The 16,594-nt window shown below is 31.9% G+C and overlaps 2 protein-coding genes across 3 annotated transcripts; one reads left to right on the top strand and one right to left on the bottom strand.

Moving 5' to 3' along the window:
* Window positions 1–1,540: 1,540 nt before the first annotated feature.
* On the top strand, window positions 1,541–6,946 carry LOC132312415 (peptidyl-prolyl cis-trans isomerase CYP20-1-like). Its single transcript, XM_059810784.1, has 8 exons — window positions 1,541–1,726; window positions 2,078–2,143; window positions 2,543–2,621; window positions 4,103–4,150; window positions 4,258–4,281; window positions 5,872–6,054; window positions 6,205–6,280; window positions 6,653–6,946. Exons 1-8 carry the CDS (start codon window positions 1,649–1,651, stop codon window positions 6,789–6,791), a joined length of 693 nt encoding a protein of 230 aa, XP_059666767.1. The 5' UTR covers window positions 1,541–1,648; the 3' UTR covers window positions 6,792–6,946.
* Window positions 6,947–7,286: 340 nt separating this feature from the next.
* LOC132312414 (GDSL esterase/lipase WDL1) lies at window positions 7,287–11,668 on the bottom strand. Of its 2 annotated transcripts, XM_059810782.1 has the most exons (6): window positions 11,442–11,667; window positions 10,302–10,379; window positions 9,598–9,738; window positions 8,906–8,982; window positions 8,670–8,819; window positions 7,287–7,772 (listed from the first exon to the last, which is right to left on the bottom strand). In XM_059810782.1, the coding sequence occupies exons 1-6, from the start codon at window positions 11,550–11,552 to the stop codon at window positions 7,559–7,561; spliced, it is 771 nt and encodes a 256-aa protein (XP_059666765.1). In that variant the 5' UTR covers window positions 11,553–11,667; the 3' UTR covers window positions 7,287–7,558. The 2 variants fall into 2 exon arrangements, with proteins under 2 accessions (XP_059666765.1, XP_059666766.1); XM_059810783.1 differs by lacking the exon at window positions 10,302–10,379 and having other exon boundaries at window positions 11,442–11,668.
* Window positions 11,669–16,594: the final 4,926 nt, after the last annotated feature.

The following is a 16,594-nucleotide window of genomic DNA, read 5'->3' as shown; positions in this document are numbered from 1 at the left end:
CGACCCCTTGCATATGGAATAAAGACAATGATTGTTATGATGATAAATTAAGGTATGCTAGTAAAAAGAAAAATATACGATAAATCTCTCGTTTTTTTCCATTTAACTAAACAAAGAATGTGTTAAATCATTCATTATATTTATTATCCTTTCCATTCAATTACACAAAAAATGAAGACATTATCACTTTTTTTCAAAACACGCTTCGTCTATTTCTCTCCCAATCGTGTCTATTTCTCTCCCAATCCTTTTCATCCACTTTTTTCATCCATCCTACCAAATAAGGTATGTAAAAAAGTTAAAAAAAGCCAAGACATTATCATTTTTTGTTTTATAAATGCTTTGTCTATTCCTCTCCCAATCCTTTCCATCCATTTTTTTCATCCATCCATCCTATCAAATAGGGTATGTAAGAAAGTAAAAGAAGCAAAGACATTATCACTTTTTTTTTTATAAATGCTTCGTCTATTTTTCTCTTAATCCTTTCCAATCACTTTTTTCATCCATCCTACCAAATAGGGTATGTAAGAAAGTAAAAGAGTCAGCAAAAACAATAAATTATTGGATTCCTTACTAATTCCTTTCCTCTTGAGCACAAGAATCACACTTCAGCATAGAAAAAAGAAGAGAGCATGAAAGCATAAATAGTGCAAAAGATATATCCACTAGGTGTCACCTTTAACATTAAGGAATTAAAGCTATAATAATCAAACCTCACATCCCAAAAATAATAATATTAAAAAAAAATTCATAAGGGTATTTTTCAGTTGAGTTTATATATAGTTCACATAGTTCTGGGATTTTAATGTAACGTAGCCTTTTTTTTAATTAGAAAGATAAATATTGAATTGTAATATATCTTATAAAAGAGAGAGGTGAAGGATATAAATATAATAAGGATTCCAAAATTTGTATTGGTTGAGAGAATTTGAAAGAACTCATAACTAATTTTATAAATCAATCAAATTGTTTGTGCTACAAAATTTAAAATGTAACTAAATGATTTTTAATAATATTCAGATGAAAAAGTGTAATAAAGAACAAAGATTTGTATTGATATTTATATATTAGTATAATATAATATAGATGATTGAATGTTGGATATTTGTTTTACTCTTTTTCGTTTTTTTTTTTTTTTCCCTTACCAAAAAATTATTATTATTATTTTTAGTCAACAAAGTATTTGACACACATTATTTTTGTTCCCCTCCTTGGCCTCTTTGTACATTTCATAATCAATCACGGCCCATATACAATTTTTCAACTTGTAAAAGATGTCCAATAAGTAATCCCAACAATTCTTAACTAAAAAGATCAAAATACACATATTCCTTAGCTTATACTAAAAATCAATTCTTATAATCTACTTACAATTTTTTTTTTATTGGCTTTAAATAAGTAAATTATAAGAATTGATTTTTAATAATAACATAATTAATATAGTATCATATAAAAAACAATCCAAAAAGAAAAATAAATAAACAAAGAAAGATCAAAGTACACATATTTATCGTCAGCTTATACTATCATCCGCATAGTGCTTCGGATCCACTATTCGGTCTATTTACAATTTTACAGACATAAACACACACTCTCTCACACATACAAACACGCACAAAGTCAAAAACTTGAAAGCTGGTGAAAAGAGATGGCGACTAGAACCAGGTTGCTTGTGGTCGTACTTCTCTGGATTCTGGTTCTATTCGGAACCCTAGCTCTCATTGTGGTAATCAAATTTTCGATTCAACCCGCCTCTTTTCCATTTTATTACTGTCTTTTTTCATTTTTTGCCCAATCAAATCCATCGATTGCCTGTTTGTTAATTGCAAAAATCCTATGCTGTTCCATGAACTTTCAGAGCTTAGATTCACAAAGTATATAAAATCTCTTATCATTGTTGACATTTCTATTCATTCACAACTTTTTTATTGAAATTTATTTAATTATTATTATTATTTTCTTCTGAGTTAGATTGATAAAGTCACTCACTTATTCTAGATTTTTTTTTTTTTTTTTTAATTTCTATTTCCCTATTGTGTTGTTTAAATTCTTAAGATTGATTGATTTTTGTTTTCAGAGTCGATTAGGCGATACCGGAGTCTCAACGGAGAAGAAGGTCTTCAGTGGCGAGCTCAAGGATGAGGTAAGAATAAGATGTAACGCAACATGACCTTTAATTTGACTCCTTGTGCACTCCATTGTTACTTGTAGTTACCATGGACTCCATTGTTTTTCATTGATTTCTCATTGTTTTGGTAGTATGGGTCATTGTTTGTAGTATTGTTCTCTTTAGTTCTCATTGTATAAATTGTATTCATTGTTGTGTTTTTCCCATTGTCATATATTCTCTACACTACTTATTGTTATTCGTTTCAAACGCATCCCTCATTGTTGTTTTTCTTTCTTGTAACTAATAATTGTAACATGGCAAGCGGATTTTGAAACTATTCTATTGAATTTCTGCCGTGACTACGATTAAATGCCAAATTGACCAAGCCGGTTATGCACAGTATGGCTTATTATATGTATTTGTCTCTTGTAGGCGAAGGCATTGGAGGAGGGTTTAGAAGAAGTGACGCACAAAGTTTACTTTGATGTCGAGATTGGTGGAAAATCTACTGGTATGTTTTGTTTATCTGACAGTTATGATCTTGCAGCTGATCAGTTAAAATCGCAAAATATATTTAAGCAAAAATATGTAGTAAGTTGACCTTTGAATTTGATCTGGATTTAATAGTCTTACATGATGTTTCACGGATAAAAGGCCATCACCCAGCATTTGTACCTCATATTGTGTGATGCATACATTATAGAACATATTTGTGATCAAATTTCTTTGTTTGAGAAAGTGAGAACAGTCTACATCATCGGAAAAATGAGCTCTTGAGTTCGTAGTTTAGTCTGGTAGTCATTTATAAAACAAATATCTCTTTTACATTTGACAGCATATCATTTTTTCCCCCTCTTGAATAGAGCACGTCCTGAAACTATCACCTATGGGAACTGGCTCCTCCGTCCCATCGTCTCATCCTGAAGCTCTCTCTCTCTCTATCTCTCCAAAAAGAAAAAAAAAGGTCCTTGCTGAACAGGCACTCCTCTGCAGTTCGTATTGCTACATGCAATGAATTCACAAATGAGCATGGTGAGTTATAGGCAAATGATTGTGAATGCTGGTAGTCTTGGCATAGTAATGTTTCTTTTTACACACGTATTTAGGGCATTACTTAGCGTATGTCTTGCCTATGAGGGATGTTGGAAGGGGAATACTGAAGACAAATCTAACTTTTGGCATTATTTGGCGCAAAGTGTCTTCTATGATAATCATGTCCTCATGCTTGTTAGCTTGACTTTTTTTAATTGCACCCCTTTATATACTAGTGTCTATGTGATTTGTTGTTACTTGAAAAGGAAGTCACAATATGCAGAAGTTATTCTAAACCTAAAAGAAGGTAACACTTTGTGAGAGATTGAGCACAAGTCTCTTTAAGATCCTGTCATGAAAATGTGATAGCTTGTAATACTACCTGAATTGCATGTAGAAAAATGCTACTAGATTAATATTCTGCTGATACTAGCTGTCATTATTGTCTTGACAACATATTTTCCATTGAGTAATTAGATTACAAGGAGTTGAAAATTTCAAGTGTAAATGTTCTGATTTATGTGATAGTTTACTTCAGTTAATTTCTCCTCGTACTTTTAACCTATGTTAAAATTTTCTTTCTTTCTTTATTTCTTTTTTAAATCCTTTATTTTGGTGATGGTATTTTGTATTGATGTCCTGATAGTAGTTCATCTTTGCTGTTTACTGTTGGGTGTTAGAACAGAGTCATTCCTGTAGCATTTGATGGCATGCACATCTTCTGTAGCATTTGATGGCATGCACATCTTCTGTAGCTTACGCATTGCAAATCAAGCATGTATTCATTGTCCTTGCAAATCTATTTTGGACATTCTTGGGTATATTTTAAATTTTCATGTATTCACTATGAAAAATGTTTTCCCTCTATATATATATGCACGTATTTGGATTAAAAGCATAATTACCAATAACCTAAAATATATTTAAGATATACTATACTTATTACCTTTTTGCTCTCAGGTCGCATTGTCATGGGACTCTTTGGAAAAACAGTTCCAAAGACAGCAGGTGCATTTCCTGAGTACTTCGGAGAAAATTGCCTTATATATTTATGCCCATTCAGATTCATTACCATGGAAGAACATAATTATTGATCTTATATGTTTTTTGTGCAGAAAACTTTCGAGCTCTTTGCACGGGTAGCCAAGTAACTTTTGCTCCCTGCTTACCTACATGTTTATTCATTTATAGAAATACGTCAAATTATTTAAGTTTTTACTCGTTTCAGTCGTTTGTAATGTGATTGCTACCACAAAAAAGGAGTCAGACAAATTCTTCAAACAGAATAATGATGGAGGAAAAACATAATTTTTTCATGATGCGATGTTTCAAAGCAACTTGTTTGGCATGTTATAGGACAATTATAAAATGTGAGTTATATGTGGAATACTGGTTTAATCACGGCATCGTCTGGGCAATGCTTATCTTCTGGGAAAAACTTTTTTGAGGTCTGCATTGGGTCCTGGGCAAACTGTACAAGTTATGTACACCATCTTGTTTCACCTCGGGGTGCTCTGGCCACCTAAATACAAATCTGTTTTTGTTATAGGCTTATAGCTGTTTCCCTAGAAAAGAAGTGTCGTTCGAGATGATGAGAAACAAAGGAAGTTACAGTAGAAAGTGAAAGTAAATTAAATGCTAATCAAGTAACATAATTTTGGGTTTAACAGTAGTACAAATATTTTTTCCTCTTCTTTTTTTCTGGGAAGGTGATGCTGGGGGTGGGGTGGATAACCCATTCTGAGGTTCGGACTTATTTATTTTAGCAGCAGTGGAAGGACAGTCATGTATCCTACAAAAAAATTAGTGGTATTGGAAATTCTTATAGGTTACGATGGGAATGTAGGTTTGGGGGTCAGATGTGAAAATAATACACTCAATTCCATTCAGGCATTTGGGAGGCCTTCTGAAATTGAAATCATAATTATGCATCAATTCCGTGGGATTGCAAATTCCTTGCGAGGCGCCCATTTCGGTCTTTAAGGGATGGGTCAAATTAGAATTCCAAGCTGCTGGAACTCTAAAGATCACAGTATCACACCCACCAGCCATGAAAAATGACCCTCCATCATCATTATTGGTTAATTTTCTACATCAGCAACAAAAAGGTATATCTTCTTGTGACATTTTTAATCAGTTGTGGGTTTTCAGTGACTTAATTTTCTTCATCTTATCATCTCTCTCTCTAGAGTCTGTTCTTCAATGATGTTTCAGGAATGACTCGGAGAGAGAAGATTACAGTCACAATATTTATTTTGTTATGTTCAATGGTGAAGTTTTTAGCTTGTCATAGTTTTGTTGGTTAGAGATGGGATCTTGCTGACAATGTCTCACAGAATTCTGATTCTAAATTCTAATGTTTAAGTTATCCAAACAACCAAATTATGATTTTGGCTTAATTGGGATTCTGTCAAAATTGGAATTAGAAATTAATTCATGACCTTAACATGTGAATCAGACCATTAATTTTGGAATTTCTTTTCCTTTTTCTTTTTTTAAATGTGTAAGATGGATAAGCACATACATTGCTTTCTTGCTTTAATGAAAAACGACAATGAGATAGAAGGGAAATTAGTTTGCCACATCCAAGGATTCCAATTTTGCTTGAAGCCTTGACTGCATCTAGGATGATATCTGTGCCAGAGGAATGAAACCTTAACCTGTTTTATGCATCATGCCATCTAAACTAGGCTTTGCTATTAGTTGTAGTATAATCCCTTTTATTGCAGGGGAGAAAGGAGTTGGAAAGAGTGGGAAGGCCCTCCACTACAAAGGGAGCACATTCCATAGGATCATACCCAGCTTTATGATCCAGGGAGGTGATTTTACTCGCGGAGATGGGCGCGGTGGAGAGTCAATCTATGGTGATAAGTTTGCCGATGAGAACTTTGAACTGAAGCACACTGATCCAGGTAAGTTTCAATCCTATTTAAGTATATGAAATAGTTGCTTCCTTGCAAGTTCATTCCACAGAAGGTGCCAGTAATTAGATCAAAAGTGAACCTCAAGACCAGCATGATGTGCAAAGATAATTACTTGTTTAATTTCTTTTTTGAGTATAGGAGTTCTCTCGATGGCAAATAGCGGGCCAGACACCAACGGGTCACAATTCTTCATCACAACCGTAACAACTAGCTGGTAGGTATCATGTTCTGCGATTCATTAAAACCAATTCGACATATTATTAGCAAATTATCATTCTACATGGGTTCTGCTGTCCTCTAGAGTAGGACAAAGGGCTCGTGTTTGGTTTTGGTTAGCAGTTGACGCAGGCAATTGGATCCGATAGCATGTTCATGAATTACATTACTATTTTAATTTATGAGCTTTCCAGGGGACCACTTGAAATGGAAGGTGCCTCTGTCGTATGAGTTTAGCTGATGATGCATATTATTTTTGGGATAAACAACTCTGTTGCCTTCCAAGCCGTGCTTCGGCTTTTCTTTAAGCCTACGTGCTCAGTCTCAGATTTTTTGAACTTGTCTCCCTCTAATTGTTTCTTCTTTAAAGGTTGGATGGGCGTCATGTTGTGTTCGGCAAAGTGCTGCATGGGATGGATGTCATCCACAAGATTGAAGCTGAAGGGAAACAGAGTGGGGATCCGAAAAGCAAAGTTGTCATTTTAGACAGTGGTGAACTACCTTTGTGATCACCCTCTTTATATTCAAAGATATACAAATATGTAATCACGGACAAATGGGGAGAGATTGTTTTATACCATTCTATTTTTGTATCTTAGTTTAAAAGCAGTCTTATTCACTGAATTATAAGTTGCTTAATATAGGGTTTGCTATGTTTATTTTATTTGTGACAGATTAGCAGCTAGATTGTGTTACATTATATGTGTACAAACAGGTTAAGATGTGTGTGAAGCAGAGGACTGATTATTAAAACCTTTCATTATCAAGCCTGTGATAACATCAGTTTTCTCAAAATAATTGTTATATAAGATGCAACAGTTCTGAATTGGACGAGGAAGAGGGAATAACTTCAGAAAAAGTGCAAATACGTACCCTGTGCAAGGAGTTTCCTGTTAGTGTTTACAGTAGTTTTATTTATAACATGCATCAAACCCAGTTTGCAGATCCTAGATACCACCATCCAAATTTCAATTTCAGTAGAATTACCGTAAGACTCCAAAGTATAATTGAAACTGAATCTCTATAAAATTCAAATGTTTTACATATTTGAAAGTGAACAATGATCAAATAAAAAAGCACTCAAATATATATCATGTTTTGTCACATGATATGTACTAATATCAACATCTACTTCAGAGATGCATTTTGGTCATGATAAGCAGCTGCACGGAAATTTTGTCAATTCTGTTCCGTGGCATTGAACATTTTCCTTAATTTCTGAAGGGCAACTCCGGTATGGGAGTGGGGAACGCATGGCAAAATTTTCGAAACCAATCTAGTCCCATTTGATTTCCCGATGATAGGTCCACTCGGATGGATTTATAGTGGTTTTTCCATCAGCAGCAACTAGATCATATGGCGAGTCCTCAGCAAATTCAGTGGGCATGGACTTCCAGTGTAGACAAGGTGTCCATTCGGCTTCCTTGAGTGCCTTCAATATCTCCTCCACAACTACCTTGCTTCCCTCAGCAGATAAATGAACCCCGTCCCTGAAGAATTAAAAAAATTAAAAATTATACATATATAAAAAATAAAAATAAAAACAAAACTGGCAATAAGCTGCTTCATTTTACAATGTCACCAGCTTTATTGTTCTCTTCGTTTGACTCCATAAAGAAAAAGATAAGGGGAGCGAAAGTGGTGTGAAGATTGGTGGAACGAATGTCTTGTCCGAAGAAGCCAACCTTGCACCTAAGAATAAGGTATCCTACCACAAATTCAGAAGGAATCAACTCTGAAAAGGCGTTATCAGTAAACTAAGATTATCCCTTGCAGATTCAAAGCCAGAGGAACCTCCTTGAACCAAAACAGAGCACATTTTTATAGCCAAGATATTCCGAGTGACAGCTAGTCCGCACTGCGTTGGAGAAGTTGGGAAACAGTGAAATCATATTTGAAGCTTCAGACTTAGAAGTTCTAACGTGTATACTTCATGACTCTTTCACCAGGCATTTTTTAAGAGCATTTTCCAACCTCAAGTAGGCCATGGAACATAAAATGGCACAAATCAAGAAATCAGTTCGATTATTTCACAGATGGGAATTCTTTCTTGTTGGATCTCAGCCTTCATCTGCAGGCCATGTATGCAAAACTGTATACTGCTTAATAGGTGTAGATCCTCGTATTCAAGATATTCCGGAGCCCTTCTAACAAATGTGTATCTTTAAATCAGCATATGAATTAACTAAGTTGTAGAATTTCTCTCTCTCTCTCTCTGACATTTTTTTGAGTGATGGTCCACAATATATGCCAACAGTGCCATCTGTAATTTTATAGCTAGATTGTTTATAGATCCTAATTAACAGCTCACATTGTCTTCTGATATGTACTGCTAATTTGATGGTCTAACAGATACAAGGGAAAGAAAAGTGGTTAAAAAAACTCACGTAAAGCAGGAAGTCAACCAATCATCTCGTTTCTGAAATGCAGTCCAAAGATCAACCACCGTCACACCTATCTCCTTGCACAACTCTATACAAGCTTCTGAATAGCTTCGGCACAACTCATTTGTTCGAACTAGCTCACTAAAGTATTTACTGTAAAAATAAAAATAAAAAACAGTACTTTTAGGAGTTGATTCTGAAATAGAAAATCAAGGAACAAGAAATATGCATCACAGCACCTTGCGTTTTCACGAAGTTGGTCCTCGTTGACAGGTGGACAACTAAGGAAAATTATTCGTATTGTCTCTGAAAGGCTCTGATATATAGATACAATGTCAGAATGTGCATTAAACATTACCCTCAAACCTGACAAGCTAGATTAAATGGTGGTGCTCCCATGGTAATACATACAGAAGAAAATAAAAATCAACCAAATTTTTCAACCATCAGGGACTTTAAAACCCAAATAAATGAAACTATAATTTCTTTTAAATGTCTTTCAATAGCTATTGATGAGTTTATTTTAAATCCTATTCCCCTGGAATGGCTGCACTTTCCTTGACATCAAATAAGGTCACTGCAGGGGTTAAAGAATCATCACTTTTCATTCATTTATTTATCCCATGACTCAAGCAAAGTGGGAATACAATTGATAAAGCTTGATGACCATGCAGCTACAAAATTCCCAATTATTTGTTCACGGTGCTCATAAGAATAAAAAATAAAAAAGTAAAGGAAAAGAAAATATGCAGAACTTGAATTTTCTAATAGATGGTCTGACCATCCATTTAGGTGCAAGTGCTCACTGTTGCCACAGTCCCCTCCAGCAAGTCAACGGTCCATTTTTTTTTTTTAGTCTATTATGCAGAAACATTAACTTAAGTACCTAACTTGTGTTGGTAAGCCAGCTTTTATAGATGTTCGAAGGTACCTTGAGGTGAATTGCAATTTTCCTCATATTGTCAATATATTCAGGAAGTGGTACATGAGGACCTAGTCCAGATGAGTGAGGCCCCATAGAATCATTACCACCGAAGTAAACGATCACCAAAGAAGGCTGAACAGGAGCATCCTACAAAAACAACATGCTGGTATTAGAGCACAGCACTGGAAGTAATGTTTTTTGTAACTTATCAATGAAAGCCGTATTTCAATACTAAGATATGGGAATTCTCATATCACAGAAAGTAATTCTTTTCAGTTTCCAGTATCATTAATATTGGAGATGTGTTCACAACTTGCTAGGAGAATCAAGTTACCAAGTTTACTATAAGCAACAAAACCACTGAACATCAGTTACCAAATCAAACCCACTTTCTGCTATCTCAAGCTCTCAAGGAATTCTACAAGATCTAAAGAAATATAGATGGAGGTGCATAATATAATAAACCCACGGTAAACATTGATGCCTAAAAAACTATTCCTATAGGCCTTGCAAATGAACAATTTACTAAGAATACCCCACCACAAAGTTCCACCATTTTAGACCCCTTTGAAAGACTGTGTGACATTTTCAACAGGAAGAAGTAACCAACACCGTCAGTATGGGTCTATATAACATGTTAGATATTTAGAAGCATGGTTGCTAAATTACTTCTTAGAGAAGATCTTTATTGGCAGCCAAAAATATAATACCTTCGGAAAAACTTGATCAAGAACCTTGAGAGCACGTCTTGAGTTCCAACCATAGTATCCTCGCAAAACTATGTCTGCCTACAAGGTATCGTGGAAAAGATATTATTGCATAAGACTCGGAGAAATGAAGGAGAAGTCAACATCGAGTTAACATGGATATAAGATGGAACTCAAATGCATCAACCAGTGAAAGAATGAGCATCGTCTAGCACAATTGAAAAATGGATTGTGAACATGTTTCACCCAACCATCAAACAAAAGCAAGTCTCATTGGACAAAAGGATAACATATCTATTCGACTAGATTTCTAGGATTCAAGAATACTTTTAAAAAATCTAACTACAAGGTACATAGGAAAAAAATTTATTGTGTAAGACTGGAGACAGGAGTATGGCTTTTTATTGATTTTGTTTGTAAAACTACTTCCAAATAAAATTTTTAAGAAATTCATGTAAAAAGACCATTTCAGTATATAACATGGTAGGCTTTCAATAACATTTTTATTAAAAAAACAAATGACAATTTCTTATATATCCAAAAAAAATTAAAAAAAAATAAAAGATTTTTATGGGCTTCACTCCTGACTTAACACACTCTATGTGTTAGATCCTTACTTGGGCTAGAAAAGTTGGAAATAGTTAGAGAATACAACTGATACCTAGAACAACCTCAATATTATAGAAATCTGCTCAATTTTTGGACTAATTGGCTTTTTACTTTGTTATAGCACAGGATAACAAGGAATTTGGTTTTTTATAGTGAATGTGCTAGGGCAAGAAACACAGAATGCCTTCGATTAAAAGATTGTAAATGTACTGAAAGATCACCAACCGATTAGGGAAATTTTTTGCTTTCAATATCTACGATTTCATCAATTAGCCTTGGTGTTAAATACAATTCGCCCCTAATTTACTAAGCCTTAAGCAAAACTACTTTACTAACATTAACCTACGTTGATTCCCATCGGCAACGAAGCCACAATTGAGTGAAATTCAAACCAAAATGGTATTAATTTGCATAGAATCAAATGTAAAATTAAATTACATTGCAATACACCATCGTTAACTCCAAAGATCATAGAGCATACGAAATTAGATATATATATATATGCATACATATAGAGAGAGAGCGTGTTCGTACTTTACGAGCGTAGATGTCAGCGAGTATGGCACCCCAACCGCCATTGCTGAAACCGAGCTGCACTATTGATGATCCAAAGAGAACGAACTGAGGCCTCTGTGGTCCGACCATCCCTCTCTTTCTCTACTCTTTCTCTAAAACGAAGGATGATTATGAAGAGTATGAAGAATCAGAACAAACTTCATTCGCTCTCTATAAACATGTTACATGTATGTGGGAACCAACTTTACTCGCTGTCGCCGTGCTATAAAGTCGGTTGACCAATTTTTTACCTTTTGTTCTGACACCAAAATAAATACGTACCTTGTGTTTTTCCATTTTTTACTGCTTCCAAAGGCTTGTTTTTTCATTTCACCCAAATAGCAAGGACAAAAAAAATAAATGAAAATATTTAAGTTTTTGTAGGAAAGTAATTTTTTATAATCACTTAATATTTTCATAAAATTTTAAAAAATATAAGAAAAGTTTGCTTTGTTAAGAAACTAACGGTGAAGTTACAAGTATGCCCCCTTTTTTAACCTCTCAAAGTTCTACGAAATTATTTATTTAAATTCTTATTAGAATATTTATTCAATACCATTTTATTTAGACTTTTTACCTTATTTAATCATGATAAGTCATTAAGTAAATCATTTTTGTACATTAATTTTTATCTGACCAAACCAACCCCAAAGACACCGATTATGTTTACCCATAGATTATTAGTAGATAAAAAAGTATTTGTAACTAGGGAGGTGATATTTACACTCTACTTTTTTTTCTAATTGTATTATAATTTTAAATTAAATGATAATTATAACCCTAAATAAGTAAATGATTATTATCTTTAATATTTTAAATCTCTTTTGACAATGAATTTTTTTTCCTGAAGAACAAAAAATAATAATAATAATAATAATAATATATGTTGAATAAATTGCCTCTTTTGACCGAACTAAAAAAAAAAAAAAAGAAAAAGAAGAAAGTAACCATTAAAAAAATTATCTCTTTTGATATGAAAAAAACTCAAAAAAATATATTTATTGAAGGAATTATCTTTTTTGTCAAGACTCGAGATAAAAAAAAAAAAAATAAAGTATGAAAAAAAGAGGGTTCAAAAAAAAATTATCTCTATTAAATAAATTATCTCTTTTAATAAAACTCAAAAAAAAAAAATTCTATTTTTATTGAATAAATTATTTCTTTTGACGGGATCCAAAAAAAAATTACCAAAAAAAAAAAAAAAAGTTACTGATTTTGACACGACTGGAAAAATGTTAACTTTATTGAATTAATTGTTTTCACCTCTTTATTGAATAAATTATCTGAATAAAATTATTAATATGGAATAAATTATCTTCTTTGAAAGCACCTCAGGACAAGGGAAAAAAAAATTAGAAAAGGAAGTAAAGAAGGTAAAAAAAAAAAAAGTTAAAGTTGTATAATTAATAGTTATGACATTATAAAATAAGGAAAGTTGCATTAATGAATTGAAGGATTTTTTTGTCATTTTTTATAAAAGAAAAAGTTAAATGAAGTGCAAGAAAAGTGGAATACAAATATCACCTCCCTTGTAACTATTTATAAACTTGAAAAAGTTTATACGGACAATAATGGACAGTAAGTAGAAAATAATCTTAAAAAAAGTTAATTTAATGTTGATTTTTAAATAAATAAGACAATGAAATGAAGTGGGTCCGTCTTAAATCATTTTTTTCCCTTCTTTTTTAAATCCAAACAATACCCCGTATCTTAAAGACCGGATGGATAGTCAAGGGTAGATGTTGGTGGTTAATCTACAATTAAAATCTACCATGCGAGAATATTTCTTATCCAAAAAATGTGAAGTTTTTCATTAAAAACAAAAGTAAAAATTAAAAATATTTTAATAAGAACCTGGCAAAGAGTTAGATTCGTTTCCGATCCGTCACTTTTAATATAATGCATCATGCATGAACATATCACTACTGCATAAATAGCCTTGTAAAGTTTAAAATATATATATATAATAATAATAAAAAATATGCACTTCTTATAATAAGAATTATAAGATAATTTAGATTCTTTCTATTTTGTTTTTGTCTTTTTTTTTGTAATTTCTTAGAGTTCCAAATTTTATCTCTCAATTAAAATATCTTCCTTAAGTACCAATATTTACTGAACTTCACTATATATATATATATAGTCAAGTTACCATTAAAAAGTGAAATTTAAGAGTATTTTTGAGATTGTTGATGTCGATGAACAACTTTGTTATTCCATTTATAGGAAGAAAAAAAAAAGGTAGAAGTCAAAAAAATGGTTTTTCCATTGTCTACAGTCAATATCATTATTCCTTGAATATATATTACAATGACAAGTTGTAAATTATTTAAAGTAATGATATACTTAGAAAATATTAGATAGTTCTTGACCATTAATACTTAATGAACTAGTTAAATACAAATTTTTGAATTCAAAAAACAGCCTCACAAGATAGTATTTAACATATTACTAAATATTATCATCTCACGGTTTTAATTGAATTAATTCGTCAAATATTAAATAAGTCAAAATCATTTAATAATTTCTCGGTCAATTAAGTATTTCATAGAATTGTAAGTGCATTAGCGTTCAGGGAACTAGTTAGGACACCAACTAATATTTGAAAAAAAAAAATCAATACAGATACATCTTTTCAAATGATGGGTTGGTACAAGGTGGTTGATCCATAATCTGAAAAGAGAAATTGATAGTAGTATTATAAATTTAGGAATTAAAAAGGACCAGACAAAATTGGGTGATGGAGAGAGAAAATGGGAATGGTAAATAGAGTCACACACCCACATCTAATAAAAGCTCCCACCATTAATGGCTCTCTCTACTCCCTCCCCCCATTACCACGCTTTGTTGGAACCACTCAGCACCACCACCACCACCACCACTACCACTACCACTGCCCTCCCTCCATTCAAATTTAAAGTTGCTCCCTGTTGAATTCTGACCGTTGGATCATGCATTGCCCTGATTATCATGATTTCAAACCAGTCAGCTTGTACAGCCTGCATTTTGTCCCTCTTGCAAAGGAGTTGGCCAACCAACTTACAAAAGTCAATTTATGAATTATTTTCTGAGTCAGTGATACAGAATCTGAAAGTCAACTTCTGCATTATGTTTTGAGTCCGAGTCCGTGATACGGATTCTGAGTCGAAAGTTTTCGGATTCGGAGACAAAAATCAGAAGATGTCTCTTTTCGAAAGTAAAAAGAAGAGGAGTGCCAGTCGTATTTGCGACTGTGGATCCACAGTCACACTTCTTATTGGATAGCTTTAAATGAATTTAACTTTTTATCTTTTTACAGTTGGGTTTTAAATGGATTTGACTTTTTCATTTTTTACGGTTGTGTTTTAAATGGAAGTGATTGTGAATTGGTTAAAAAATAAGTTGTAATTAATGTGTCGTTCCTATTTTTTTTTTGAATTATAAAACTTTAACTTTATGACCAAATTACTTTTTAAAATTATTTTCTCTTTCTTTCTACCTAATAACCTTTCTTCTTTCCTTTGTTACATATATTTAACTTTATTTATTTTTTATTTTTTAACAATTGTCTTCTTTTTTTTCGTCTTTCTTTCTTGGATATATATGGCTATACTTTATTCTTTACTTTCTTTCTTTCTTTTTTGTTCACTTGTCTTTTATATATATATATATATATATATATATATATATGTTCCACTTTGATGGATTTTTTATTGGATTTTTTGTAATTTAATTGAAATAACTGTATGATATTTAGGAGATTGAGTTTTAATTGAAGTAATATTATAAAATTTGAGTTTTAGTTAATATGAGATAAGAGAAGTATCGTTTTCTAATCTATTCACAGTGGTTAACTACTACATATATATATATGTATATATAAAATAAAAGAATTGAAAATAAAAAATAAAAAAATAAAAGCAATCAATTCACAAAAATTTATAATTTTTTTTTTTTTTCTCTCTCTTTATCTAAAGAAGATGAAACAGTGAGAAACCATTCACACAGTGAACATATATATATAGTTTAAAAACAATTGAAAAAGAGAGAGAAAAAAATAAGATAGGTAAACAAAGAAGAATGAAGGTTATATATATACACACACACATATATACGTACAAGTAGGACAGAAAAAAATAAAAATAAAATAAAATAAAAAAGGATAATTTGGTTTTAAAAGTTAAAGTTTTATAGTTTCAAAAAATAAAAATGAGGAATTAATTACAATTTCTATGATTGGGTTTTTCAACCAATTAGCGGTTGCTTCCATTTAAAACACAATTGTAAAAAACAAAGAAGTCAAATCCATTTAAAACCCAACTGTAAGAAGATAGAAAATTGAATTCATTTAAAGCTATCCAATAGGAAGTGCGACTGTGAATTTGCAACTGTATTTAGCAGTCCTCTAAAAAAAAATATTAGAATTCTTGTATTAACGTTGAATCTGAATGAAAAGAATTATAAATAAAAATAAATTAAAAAAACAAAAACAAAAACAAAAGCTTTGAAGATTAATGAATGGTTGCTTGTTATATGACATGTTTTGTATTTTTTTTTGGGGTGAAATTGTTATAAAGAATCTTGTCCTAAAATGTTCTTGGAAAATGATATTTACACTTTTTTTTTTTTTGACACAATCTACTCCATTTATTAGATGCAACAAATGGGTCCCACTTGGATTAGGGGACGACTAGGGAAGCTAACCTCACCAACTATTTGCTTTTTGGACCACTCTCTACTTTTTAATTTTAATAATTAAAATTACAAGTTTACTTTTTATCTCTTATATAGGATTTATTTGAAAAGACCCTAAAAAAGATAAGGGCAAAATAGTCTTTTATTTGATAAATTTAAGAAGTGAATGGATCAAATGTGAAGTTAGTAACAATTCTCTTTTAATATTTCCTCTGTCCCATATTAGTTGTTCACGTCGAAAACTAATTATTTTTTATTTTTAAGTTATTTTATATTATTTTTAATCGTATTTCTTTTATATGTTTATATACGTATCATATTAGATGTTCAATTTATAAATCTTGACTTACAAAAATTATGAGTCAAATTTTTTGAGATGAATAATATGAGACGAATGTAGTGTCACTAAAATAAATTTCTTCTTTTTGACTAGCATAGTACCTAGGATTTTTTCCCTG

Source organism: Cornus florida, unplaced genomic scaffold, assembly GCF_030987335.1.
Source record: "Cornus florida cultivar Cherokee Brave unplaced genomic scaffold, ASM3098733v1 CherokeeBrave_3.0.0_Hap2_Chr06, whole genome shotgun sequence".
Taxonomy (NCBI): domain Eukaryota; kingdom Viridiplantae; phylum Streptophyta; class Magnoliopsida; order Cornales; family Cornaceae; genus Cornus; species Cornus florida.
This window is presented reverse-complemented; position numbering and strand designations above follow the sequence as displayed.